The sequence below is a fragment of the Gobio gobio genome, assembly GCF_949357685.1.
Source record: "Gobio gobio genome assembly, chromosome: 8".
Lineage (NCBI taxonomy): Eukaryota > Metazoa > Chordata > Actinopteri > Cypriniformes > Gobionidae > Gobio > Gobio gobio.
In genome coordinates, this window is record NC_137114.1 from 57,785,571 (window position 1) to 57,798,367 (window position 12,797).

Below are 12,797 nucleotides of genomic sequence, written 5' to 3' on the forward strand. Positions count from 1 at the left end.
TTTGTAAAAGCCATTACGCCTATGGATTGTCCTCACATTTCACAAAAACAAACGTGTGTGTGTGTGTGTGTGTGTGTGTGTGACTGCGTGTGTGTGAGTGTTAGGGCTGAAACGATTCATCGATTTACTCGATTAACTCAATTACAAAAATTCCTCGAGGCAAAAATTCCTATGATGCGCAGGATCTGATTCACACGCTGTTCAATGTTCAGGAAGCTCACCATAGCGCGAGATACATTTTGAATTTAGTTTAGATTCTAGATGCCCAGAATGACTATAGTAACTGCATGTTTTACACAGTTTATACAGGTAAGTTAATCGCCATTCTTATAGCCTACGCGCTGCCACACACACACACACACACACACACGCGGCGCGCGCAAGCCCCGAAGCCAGATCGCTTTCACTTACGTCCTCATAAAGTTTGTCAAGTAAATGCGTTTAAAGCCTTGCCAGTTTGAACATTGAAGCGATTGAGCACTATTCAAAAACAACAATACAGACACACACACACACACACACACACACACACACACACACACACACACAAAGAATGGCAGTTAAGCAGAGAACGCAGCAAACACACACGGAGCAGAGAACACGGCACACAAACACACACACAAACACACACACACACACACTTGGATCAGAGAACGCAGCACACACACACACACACACACACACACAGACACACACACACACACGGAGCAGAGAACGCAGCACACACACACACACACACACACACACACACACACACACATAATGGCAGTTAATGGAGTCTAATGAGCCTCTCCAACTGTCAACATTTGAATTTTGTCAGTTAGAGTTTGAACTGTCTTGGCTCATCTGAACATTCCGTCAGTGAAAGTCTATGGGATTTCTCTGAGTTTTGATCAGCATTTTTAGGAAAACCGTAAGTCGGATCAGTCTGAAAAGATATAGCAACTGACCTCAGAACAGTCTTTTAGCTTTCACTCTCTTACTATAGTCCGATGCAATCTCCAGTCTTAGATCAAATGAAGTTGTTTAAATGAAGGAATTCTCCCAGAGTTGATCATACATTAATAACAGGGGCTGATCATGATAAACAAGTCACACCATCCGGGTTTAAGTTTATAGCGTGCAGTGACTAGGCTATATTGACAGAAATGGGAGATTAATAAACATGCAGAAACAATAAAAACATACAACGAGCAGCTCTTCGTTAAGATCTCATGATTGTACAGGCGATCGCATCACTCAGATAATGTTGCACAATTAAAATAAAACATGACACACATGTTTTCTAAATAATAATGTGTCTAAATAAACTGTTATAAAGATTGACGTTTATTGTAAAGCTCAAAAAAGTTTAATTTATATATAAACTCAACCTGTAGAGAACAATGACACACTCTTCACTCTCTCAGATCAGATCACCATTTTTTTGATGTAAGTGATTTACCATGTTATTTATGTGTGTGTGTGTGTGTGTGTGTGTGTGTGTGTGTGTGTGTGTGTGTGTGTGTGTGTGTGTGTGTGTGTGTGTGTGTGTGTGTGTGTGTGTGTGTGTGTGTGTGTGTGTGTGTGTGTGTGTGTGTGTGTGAGAGTGAGAGTGAGAGAGAGAGAGAGAGAGAGCTTATATAAAAACTGAAATAACAAATTATTTATCACACTAAATAATATGTAAAGATGATCACAGAAACAAAATGGATGTGATGGTGATTAAGGATGAATTCATCTTGTTCTTCATGTGTTGAAGTCCTGACTGTGTTGAGATTGAGTGTGTTTTAAGTAAAGTGTGTTAAATGTTGATCGTATCACTTTACTGAGGAGCAGCTCATGTGTTCAATCATTTACAGATCAATCACTCGATCACCTCAACTCAAGAAAGAGAGACTGAACACTTGAACACAGAAAAATATTATTTCTTACGCTTCATTTAAACAGATGTGATATTACAATTAATGAATGTCTCCCATTTTCGACTCCCAAATGCAGAGAACACAACACACACACACACACACACACACACACACACACACACACACACACACACACACAGACAGAGAGAAGAGAACGCAGCACACACACACACTCTCTCTCTCTGTCACACACACACACACACACACACAGAAAAGAGAACGCAGCACACACAAACACACAGCAGAGAACGCAGCACACACACACACGGAGTGGAGGACGCAGCGCACACACACACACACACACACAGAGCAGAGAACGCAGGACACACACACAGAGCAGCACACACACACACACACACACAGAGCAGAGAACGCAGGACACACACACACACACACACACACAGAGCAGCACACACACACACACACACACACACAGAGAAGAGAACGCACGCACACACACACACACACACACATTCATTTCTAATCTTAATGCCTAATCTGAAGAAAACGGCTTTGTGAATATTTCTTGTTTGTTAATTATATTATAAATGACATTACCTAGGCTATTTCAAATCAAAATGGCAGAATTAGACAAAAGTTTATTATTATTTTTTGTCATTTGTTTAACATTTCTGACTTAAAGAAGAAATATGAAACGTTTAGTTTAGCTACATTTCTCGCACTTGACGTCGTAAAATTGTTTACTCAGCCTCAGCAGCTTCTGTGAACATAATAAAAAAAAACTGAGGTACACACACACACACACACACACACGGAGTGGAGAGCGCAGCACTGAGGTACACACACACACGGAGTGGAGAGTAGGGATGGGCGATATGGACTTAAAAATGTATCCCGATATTTTCTAGTATTTATTGCGATAACGATATCAATGACGATAAATGTAGTATCATTCTCCATGTTTTTGGATACAAGTGAGAGCTGCATGCATTCTTGCGAGTTTCAGAAAAACAAACAATGATCTAAAGTAAAACGTACGTCATCAAATAGGCTCCTATAATACATAAAAGAAAATAAATAAATATATATATATATATATATTTATATTTAATTTAAAAAAAAAAAATGTAAAATTCCACACCAGCCTTTTCAGGAATGGAAAAGTTGCAGATATAATTGTCTTCTGTAAAAGTTCAGATAATGTTTAAATAGTGCAACTGTGCTAAAAAAACATCACACAATACAAACAGTTTTACATGTAAACCGATTCTGTATTTATTCATACACTCATGGTGCAAACAGTGGTAAAAATAGCAGAAACAGCAAAAGTAATTATCCCAAAAATGTCTTCAGATTACAAAAAAGTTGAAAATAATGATTTAATGATAGAACTTCAGTAATTTGAGTTGATAAGATAATAATAATACAAATTCTTCTACTAATAAAAATAAACTGCACTAAGGATTAATGAGCTTCTAGGTTCATGAATATTAATCATGTTGTCAGCGCTCATTCAAACTAATTTGCTGAAATCAAAACAGGCACAGTAATAGGTGCTCGCCAGCCAATGAGATTACCTGTTTGTGCATTCCTTTCTTCCTGTTCATGAAAGGCTGAATAATTCCAAATAAACGCCATTATTTTACAGGAAAATACAACAAAGAATATTGTTTACATGTAGCACATCTATTCTGTGAGGTATAAGACTCTCTCGCTCTCTCTTTGAGTGTGTGTGAAACACTGAGCGCTCTCAGTCGCGCGCCTCACACTAGTGTTAACTGTGCGTTAAATACACTGCGCATTCATTGAGTTGAACTGAAATAGTGTGCTTTACCGATCGATTGAGACAGAGCGAATCTCTTAAGCGCTCAGTCCAAGTGCTCAGTGAGTGAAAATACATCTCTATGGTTCAGATTGCCCTCAGGTACGCCTTCGTTTAGCTATGAACTCTAAAGAAAAATCTCACTCGAATCCCCGTTCAGCTGTACAAAGTGACGAACGCAGCCACCGCGGCCATCATAAAGTAAACGCTTTAAGCATCAAGAGACGGCCAGCGGCTGCACTGTGCGGATGGTTCGCGCCATCAACTAGGCTTTATCGTTATTATCACGGGAAGACAAATTCTTATCGTGGGGAGAATTTTTACCGGTATATCGCAAACGATAAGATATCGCCCATCCCTAGTGGAGAGCGCAGCACTGAGGTACACACACACACACAAACACGGAGTGGAGAGCGCAGCACTGAGGTACACACACACAAACACGGAGTGGAGAGCGCAGCACTGAGGTACACACACACAAACACGGAGTGGAGAGCGCAGCACTGAGGTACACACACACACACACACACACACAAACACGGAGTGGAGAGCGCAGCACTGAGGTACACAAACACACACACACACACGGAGTGGAGAGCGCAGCACTGAGGTACACACACACACACACACACACACACACACACACACGGAGTGGAGAGCGCAGCACTGAGGTACACACACACACACACAGAGCAGAGAACACAGCACACACACACTCACACTCACTCTCTCACACACACACACACACACTGCGCAGTCGTTTCGAATCTGTTTTCGGCTCATATTTTCTTTTTTCTCTTTCATTGATTTTTCAAAAAATATTTTCATATTTATAGCCAATGCACGGACATCAATAAATAAAGAACAGATAAAATAATCTCCTTATTTGTTGCATTATCATTATTTTTCTGTAACTCTGACTACGTGTGCTGGAATAACTGAGAAATAATATTTCATAAAAACCTTTAATATTGCCAAAGAAGTGACACCAGTGACTAAACAATGGCACCATTTTGTTACTTTATGAATAAATGAAATTATTAAATTCTCTGAAACACTGATTTGGTCTCACCAATGTATTAACATTTATATTAAATTAAATAAATCTTTACACACATGACTCATATTTGTTATTAAAGCATTAATTTCTCATGTTTAAGTGAGAATTGTTATAATGTTTTAGCTGTGATGATTGTTCTCAGTGTGACTTACGCAGCTGATCTAGTTGCTGTAACCACAGGCAGCAGCTTCTGAAGAACTTCATCTGGTGTGTTTACTGAGCCACTGTTAGAACATAAAACAATAAGTTCATTATTAATGATAATAATAATAATATCAGGAGTAAATAATACATTAAATACCCTCAAATATAGTTTTAATTAAACTGGTTTATAACGGACACAGATCTGATGTTCTTTCTCTGGTCAGTGTTTCTGTCGGTCTATTAGTCTGCATTTACACACAACACTCAGTGCTCAGATCTATGATGACATCAGATTTACTGTCCCGTCCGTTGCTATGGTGATCACTGTGTCAATCATCACAATCTCAGGAGTGACTCAGATCAATAGTTTAGCGGATTCACTCCCATAATCAGACATCCCAGCTCTCCGGGAAGTTCCAGGAGTCTCCCTCATATTGATATTGGGAGCGTCTCAAACGGACGGCTGCATCCTAGTGAGGTTGTGTCTTTCCTAGTCCAGTCCTTCTGAGGCTTGTAGACTCCAGGGGCCCGTTTCAGAAAAGAGGTTAAGTGAAAACTCTGAGTAGGTTAACCCTGAAATAAGGGAAACTCTGGGTTTTCTGTTTCAGAATGGGAGGTATGTCAAACCCGAGAAAGCAGGGTAAGTCAAGCCCGTTTCTGAAAGAGAGGTAACTTATACTCAGAGTCAGTTACCAGGGTCACTTACTCTGTGAACCTAACCTGGTCAGAAGCAGGTTTTCTTTGGTAAACCCAGAGTTTCTTTTGTTCTCCTCCCCCTTTTTAAAGCACCAGCAGTGTTTAAATACTTTATTCATTCATTCAAACGCCACAAATGCTTTTCTTATGAGTATTTTGGTCGTATTTCAAGAATTATGAATTTAATCTAAATCTAAAGTAAGCAAAGTTTACTTAAAACAAATTAAATTATCTTCCACTTGACAAAAATACAAAGTAAGAAAAGCATTCTTTGCAGGAACATTCATTGCTCATATTTTCATCATGAGGACACTGTCAAAGTGACAAAAATGGCATGTCCTTTTATACAGGATCCTGACGTTCACTTGATAATCCTCTAGAAGTAACCTGATAATTAGAATTTCCTTTAGGATTTCCAGTGGTTGGACGCATTTATGACACTCATATTCCCATCATCACACTTTCTGAAAACTGATTACTGTATGGAATGGAAGGATGCTGCCAGATGGTAGTACGAGATATATGGCATAACTACCACCACAGCTGTTAAATACATTTATTAAAATTTTTTATAGTCATCTTTATTTCCTACAAATACTTTATTATTTTTCCTGTTGGGTGTTAATATTCTTCCTCCATCTCCTCTTCATCTTTCAGTGGTGCTGGAGTTTGGCTGGCCTGAGTAGAAGTCAAATGTTAATGTCATTACCCTGATTAATAAATGTAACCGGTGGGATCAGAGAACATTTCATTATGTGAAAAGAGCATAGACCCTTTTCACATTTCTGGGTTTCCGAAGCTGAAGTCGTCATAGTTGGGTTAACTCTTATAGCGGTGAATGAGAGAATACATTAAATATATATTTTTGTGTCTCCATTTGCTCAAATAGCAAAAGAAAAACTCCACAATAGTGATTTCACAACTTTCAAAAAGATGGAAAAATTAAAATAAGATTGATAACTGCAGTGAAAAGAGAGAAAGATGTTAATTTTAACTATCACTCCCATAGACGCTGTATTAGAAACACTCTCACAGCAGCGGTAACTTGATTTTTGTAATTTGATGCAAAAGTAATATAATACAAAGTATTAGTGTTATAAATGTACATACATAAAAAAAATACAAAAAACGTTGCAGGATTTACGATATTGATGAGCATTAAAACACGTCATCACTGTGAAAAGGGTCTATGTGGGAAAAGCTGCTGCACATTGGACACTGAATGATATTTATTTAATATGTCAAATGTTTGTAAAGTCATTAAACCTACACCCATGAACATTTTATGCTTAAAGCTTTTCCTGATTGAATTATGTTTTTTTCATAGTTTTTTTAGCTGCTGCCACATTCTTTGTTTGCCTTTTGGATACCATGAAAATTAAACTTAATTAAAATAATGAAGAATTAAACTTGTGTATTGAGCCGGAAGTATGCAAACGTCTTTTTGTTTAGTGCTGTTGCCATGGTGAATCGTAATTTCGGAGCTCCATTGATCGTGGCTTTTCATAGTTGGAGTGCATGAGCTTAGCTCAGAGTCAGTCTACTCAGAGTTGATTGAACTACCTCAATTCAGCTGTTCTGAAACCCAAAACTCAGAGTTTCCCATCTCAGAGTAAGTCAACTCAGAGTTCAGGTTTAAACTCAGAGTTGGTTGAACCTCCTTTCTGAAACAGGCCCCAGTCCTCCTCAGCATTAAACACTAGGTGACGCTCTAGTAAGGGCTCATGGCTACGGCACACGTGTTCCCGCCCCCACGGTCACGCCACCAAAATACTGTTCACACTTCATTTGGGAAAAATACTTTGTATTAAAGATCTTTATATTAACTGGCTCTTCTATGAATGCAATTCAGTGAATGCCAGCCGTCTGTGTCTCCAGTGGCTCATTATTGGCAGTTTAGTGTTGAGCGATTCATTTACACCAAAACTAAAGATAACACGTGTGCCTTCATCTCTGAAAACATTATTTGTGTCTTACATTTCATAATGAGCTCAGATAAGCTCAGCTCGTTCTCCAGCAGGTCTTTTTCATGAATGTGAATGTGTGCAAAGGATTGTGGGTGATTGAGCTGAATTAAAGATGTGAAACGAAGGCCGTCAAAGGATCCTTCAAACTGAGACGGCCTTCAGAGGCGCTTGATGACGTGGCCGTCGAGATCTGCAGCCTTACTAGAACACAGCCTCCGTTTGAGAAACACCCGCAAATTATGCTCAATATCCCAGAAATCAATCTGTGCCCGTGATTTAAACACCTCTGATCTCTGTGTGTCTCTGTTCATAATGTTTTAGACTGTAATGATTGAACTCAGTGTTACTTACTGAACATTTCCAAATCCACTTAATCTGCTCAGGTCAAACTTCTGCATCGTCTGCTCTGAGGACAACAACACAAAAACTAAAGCTGCCCACTGAGATGAGGAGAGTTTCACATCACATAATCCTCTAGAGCTCATATGAGGTTGAGCTTCGTTCACTAGTGAAAGATCACCCAGTTCATTCAGACAGTGAAACAGATTGATGTATTTATCTGGAGAGGGATTCTCCCTGATCTTTTCTTTAATATAGTCGACTGTTTTCTTATTGTTGTGAGAGCTGTTTCCTGTCTGTGTGTTTAGTTCTGGTAAGAGACTCTGATTAGACTCCACTGACAGACCCAGAAGGAAACGAAGGAAAAGGTCCAGATGCCCATTTTTACTGTCTAAAGCCTCATCCACAGCTCTCTGATGGAGATCAGATAGTGAAGCTGTGTCTCCATTAGTTGGTTTTGTAATCTGGTCAAACACATTGATGTTCTTGTTTATAAAGGAGAGATGCACATATAGAGCCGCTAGATGTTCCTGAATGCTCAGATGAACAAAGCAGAAGACTTTCCCCTGATACAAGCCCAACTCCTCTCTGAAGATCTGAGTGCACAATCCTGAGTACACTGATGCTTCTGTCACATCAATGCCACACTCTCTCAGGTCTTCCTCATAGAAGATCAAGTGTCCTTTCACAAGCTGCTGATACGCCAGTTTCCCCAGTTTGACCATCATCTCTTCATCTTTCACTTTCTTCTCATAGTCCTTCTCATGTTTGATGTTGGTCTGAAGGAGCAGGAAGTGTGTGTACATTTGAGTGAGAGTTTTGGGGAGTTTTCCTTTCCGTGATTTCCTCAACATCTTCTCCAGAACAGTGGCTGAGATCCAGCAGAAAACTGGGATGTGACACATAATAAAGAGGCTCCTTGATGACTTCAGGTGTGAGATGATCCTGTCGGCCAGACTCTGATCACTGATTCTCTTCCTGAAGTATTCCTCCTTCTGTGGGTCACTGAAGCCTCGTATCTCTGTCACTCGATGGACACACTCAGAGGGGACGAGATCAGCTGCTGCGGGTCTGGAGGTGATCCAGATGAGAGCAGAGGGAAGCAGATTCCCCGCAATGAGGTTCATCAGCAGCTCGTCCACTGAGGCTGATTCAGTCACATCACACAACCTCACATCGCTCTGAAAATCCAGAGACAGACGACACTCATCCAGACCATCAAAGATGAACGACACTTTATACTTATCACTGGATATTTCCATCTCTTTGGTTTCAGGGAAAAAGACATGAAGAAGATCTGAAAGACTGAGTGTTTTGTCCTTCATCAAGTTGAGCTCTCTGAAAGGAAGTGGAAATATGAGCTGGACGTCCTGATTCTGTTTCCCTTCAGCCCAGTCCAGGATGAACTTCTGCACAGAGACTGTTTTTCCAATGCCAGCGACTCCCTTTGTCAGCACAGTTCTGATGGGTTTGTCTTGTCCAGGTAAAGGTCTAAAGATGTCATTGCATTTGATCGGTGTGTCCTCTGTTTCTGCTCTCCTGGACTGTGTCTCAATCTGTCTCACCTCATGCTCATTATTGATCTCTCCACTTTCACTCTCTGTGATGTAGAGCTCTGTGTAGATCTCATTCAGGAGTGTTGGGTTTCCCTGCTTTGATATTCCCTCACACACACACTCAAACTTCTTCCTCAGATTTGATCTCAATGTGTCGAGGACTTCAGCAGCTTTAGAGTCACGGCTGTAAGATTAAAATACCACATTATTACACAAGTTAGAGAAGTTAATAGCCATAGATCACAAAATGGATGATTTGTTTGCTGTATTATGGGACACAGAACATCATACGGTTTCTGAAATGTTTCAATCATTAATCATGTGTTTGAGTGATGTGTGATGTCATTGCAGCTCCTAAAATTAAACAACAACAAAAGTCCCACATTTTACCTGAAACCAGGACACATGCTTTCATTAAAGTCTTGTGGTTGAATCTCAGGCGTGAACACAGTTTTGTTTTTAACTGGTCTGGATTGAAGATTTGACCTTAAATCAGAATGAAGAGGGTAAAGAATCAGACACACTGATATTGATGTAATTGTGTCATTAACTGAGTAACAGACCAACAGCTTTTACAGTGTGTGAATGTATTAACAATACAATACATAGAGCTTTACACAAGAGTACAATGATCATCATTAATAGACTGAAACTTACAGGATTTGAACTCATTACACTGCTGTATATTAATAACAACTTCATAAAAATCAAATACTATAAGCATAACTTTTATAGAGATGATATACCTGAGATCAGGCCGTGTGTCTCCACTCTTAAACTTCATTGGCGGATCCATAGACCAGTCACTCTTCATAGACACACAGCTGGACTCTGGGTTTGAGCTCTTCTGCTGGACTGAACTGGAACAGAGAACAGATTCAGTTTAATCCTTTGAATGAATGAGTTCATCCAATATGATCAGAGACATTAAGTATCAAAGTTAAACCAGAATTTGAATTATATAAACTAATATTGTTTCAAAACATAATAGCTAATAAATAATAAAGAGGAACAAAAAACATTACAAGCAATGAACAAAGAGTGCTTTCAGTATTTAAGAGTGTCTGAACTGTGAGTGATTTTTCTCTTTCTCAGCTTTACTGTTGCCTGATTATTAATGATGACATCATCATAGACAGCAGGAGATCTGCACTCACACTAATGCACTGATCTCTCCTGAAATATAAGATGTGGTTTGTCCTGTTTAATTCATTAAGACATTAATGATGGTGTTGACATTAATTTTGCATCATTAAAGCATTTTGAGACGCGCACAGACGCGAGCACGAGCATCTTCACAGAGCACGGCGTGAGCATTTGAAACTGAAAGCCTTCTGTCAGTGAGTTTACTATATGTAATATATAAGCACTGCATTCCTAACGACATAAATGAAGACTTCGTAGAGCATTTGTAAGGAAAATACCGGCGGGTGAGAACACACACTGTAAGCGTGACATCAAGCAAAGTTTCTCACAGCGCATATCCTGTGCAATGAAGCCGTGAATGTCATTGTAATTCGCTTCAACCTTTCCGAATGTTATGAAATATTATTTTATGGTTCGAGTGGTGTGTGTGTGTGTGTGTGTGTGTATGTGTGTGTGTGTATGAGAGAGATGAAATGGAAGCAATCAGAATACGGGTGTTTCTAAAACACACACAGCGCCACCACACACCAGCAGTTAAAATCTAAGCTCAGAATCGATCCAGAATCATTGGAGAGAGAATCTTTTCTCCCTCCTCTATTGTATAGTATGACCAACACAATATTAGATCGATTAAACACAAACAGTTATTTTCTTTAGGCCAGGCCTGTGTGTGTGTGTGTGTGTGTGTGTGTGTGTGTGTGTGTGTGTGTGTGTGTGTGTGTGTGTGTGTGTGTGTGTGTGTGTGTGTGCGTGTCTGAGGTCCGGGTTAAACTTAATTTGATTATTTTTATTACTAGACTGCAACTTACAAGATCTGAACTCATTACACTGCTGTATATTAATAACAATTTCATAAAAAAAATCTAATACTATAACCATAACTGTTATAGAGATGATATACCTGAGATCAGGCCGTGTGTCTCCACTCTTAAAATCTATTGGGCGATCCATAGACCAGTTACTCTTCATAGACACACAGCTGGACTCTGGGTTTGAGCTCTTCTGCTGGACTGAACTAGAACAGAGAACACATTCAGTTTAATCCTTTAGATTACTGTGATCATTCTTTATGAGAGGAACCAAAAAAACTGTGTGTGTGTGTGTGTGTGTGTGTGTGTGTGTGTGTGTGTGTGTGTGTGTGTGTGTGTGTGTGTGTGTGTGTGTGTGTGTGTGTGTGTGTGTGTGTGTGTGTGTGTGTGTGTGTGTGTGTGTGTGTGATGAAAGTACCTGCATCCTGGAGAGAAATCTCCATCTGTGGATCCTTGTGGATCAGCCATGATGAAGCTGCTGGAGAATCTGATGAGTTTGATCTCCTCCACTGACTCTGAATGAACAAACATCACACACTAAATTAAATTATTACATTAAGCATCCTTCATAATTTATCTGAACACATCTGGAGTGTGTGAGGAAAGGATCATGTAACTTTGTGAACTCAAGCTCAGTCACTCATGTTTACACATATGCTGATAAATCCTCCATTAAAGATTTCACATCGAACAAACAATCACTCAAAATGTCTAATATGAGATTAATATGAGGAAGTCACACACATGAACACTCACCTCGATCAAACTTTTACAAGATACAGCTTCTCAAATCCTCCAGCTTTAACATCATAAACATACACGGACATTCCTGATTAAACTCTGATAAACCTTTCTATTAAACACTTTAAAGCTATGTTTTCCGTGTCGTATTCGTGTTTTCTATCTTAAAAGGAGAAGAAAACTCTTACTTTCACTTTCACAGAGTAACGGAGACGGGCGTTCACGAGAGCGCATGCGTGTTGTGTTCTTCTTCTTCTTCTTCTTTTGATGTTTTATGGCGGTTGGCGAACCAGTTTATGGTGCATATTCCGCCACCTACTGGGATGGAGTGTAAGGCGATGATATGAAGGGGGAAACAACTAATAGTAAAATTATACATAAATACAATTAAAATAAATAATAATAAATAAATAAATAAATCTATATTTTTTATGTAACTTTATAATCTTCAGGAAATGTATAAGTGCTTTTATAAGAACTGTTTAGTGCGTTCTGTAATGTTAGGGAATTAATGGCAGCAGATTTGAATTCCTCTTTTAACTGAAGTCTTTCCTCTTCATATGCAGTTGATCAGCACATGCTCGACGGTTTCTGGAGTCCACAATGATTACACAAACCGGATTCATGTTTCCCTCTCATCTGGACTGATTTT

The 12,797-nt window shown here is 39.3% G+C and overlaps 1 protein-coding gene across 1 annotated transcript in view; it reads right to left on the bottom strand.

Moving 5' to 3' along the window:
* LOC307130470 (NLR family CARD domain-containing protein 3-like) overlaps positions 1–12,409 on the bottom strand; it is a 21,821-nt gene extending 9,412 nt beyond the window's left edge. Inside the window, exons 1-7 of the mRNA XM_079823465.1 lie at positions 12,161–12,409; positions 11,823–11,919; positions 11,497–11,610; positions 10,196–10,309; positions 9,840–9,935; positions 7,906–9,633; positions 4,900–4,971 (exon numbers count right to left, since the gene is read on the bottom strand). Of these exons, the coding sequence (XP_079679591.1) occupies positions 4,900–4,971; positions 7,906–9,633; positions 9,840–9,935; positions 10,196–10,309; positions 11,497–11,610; positions 11,823–11,872 (2,174 nt within the window). The 5' untranslated portion in view covers positions 11,873–11,919; positions 12,161–12,409. The remainder of the gene's footprint in view (positions 1–4,899; positions 4,972–7,905; positions 9,634–9,839; positions 9,936–10,195; positions 10,310–11,496; positions 11,611–11,822; positions 11,920–12,160) is intronic.
* Positions 12,410–12,797: the final 388 nt, after the last annotated feature.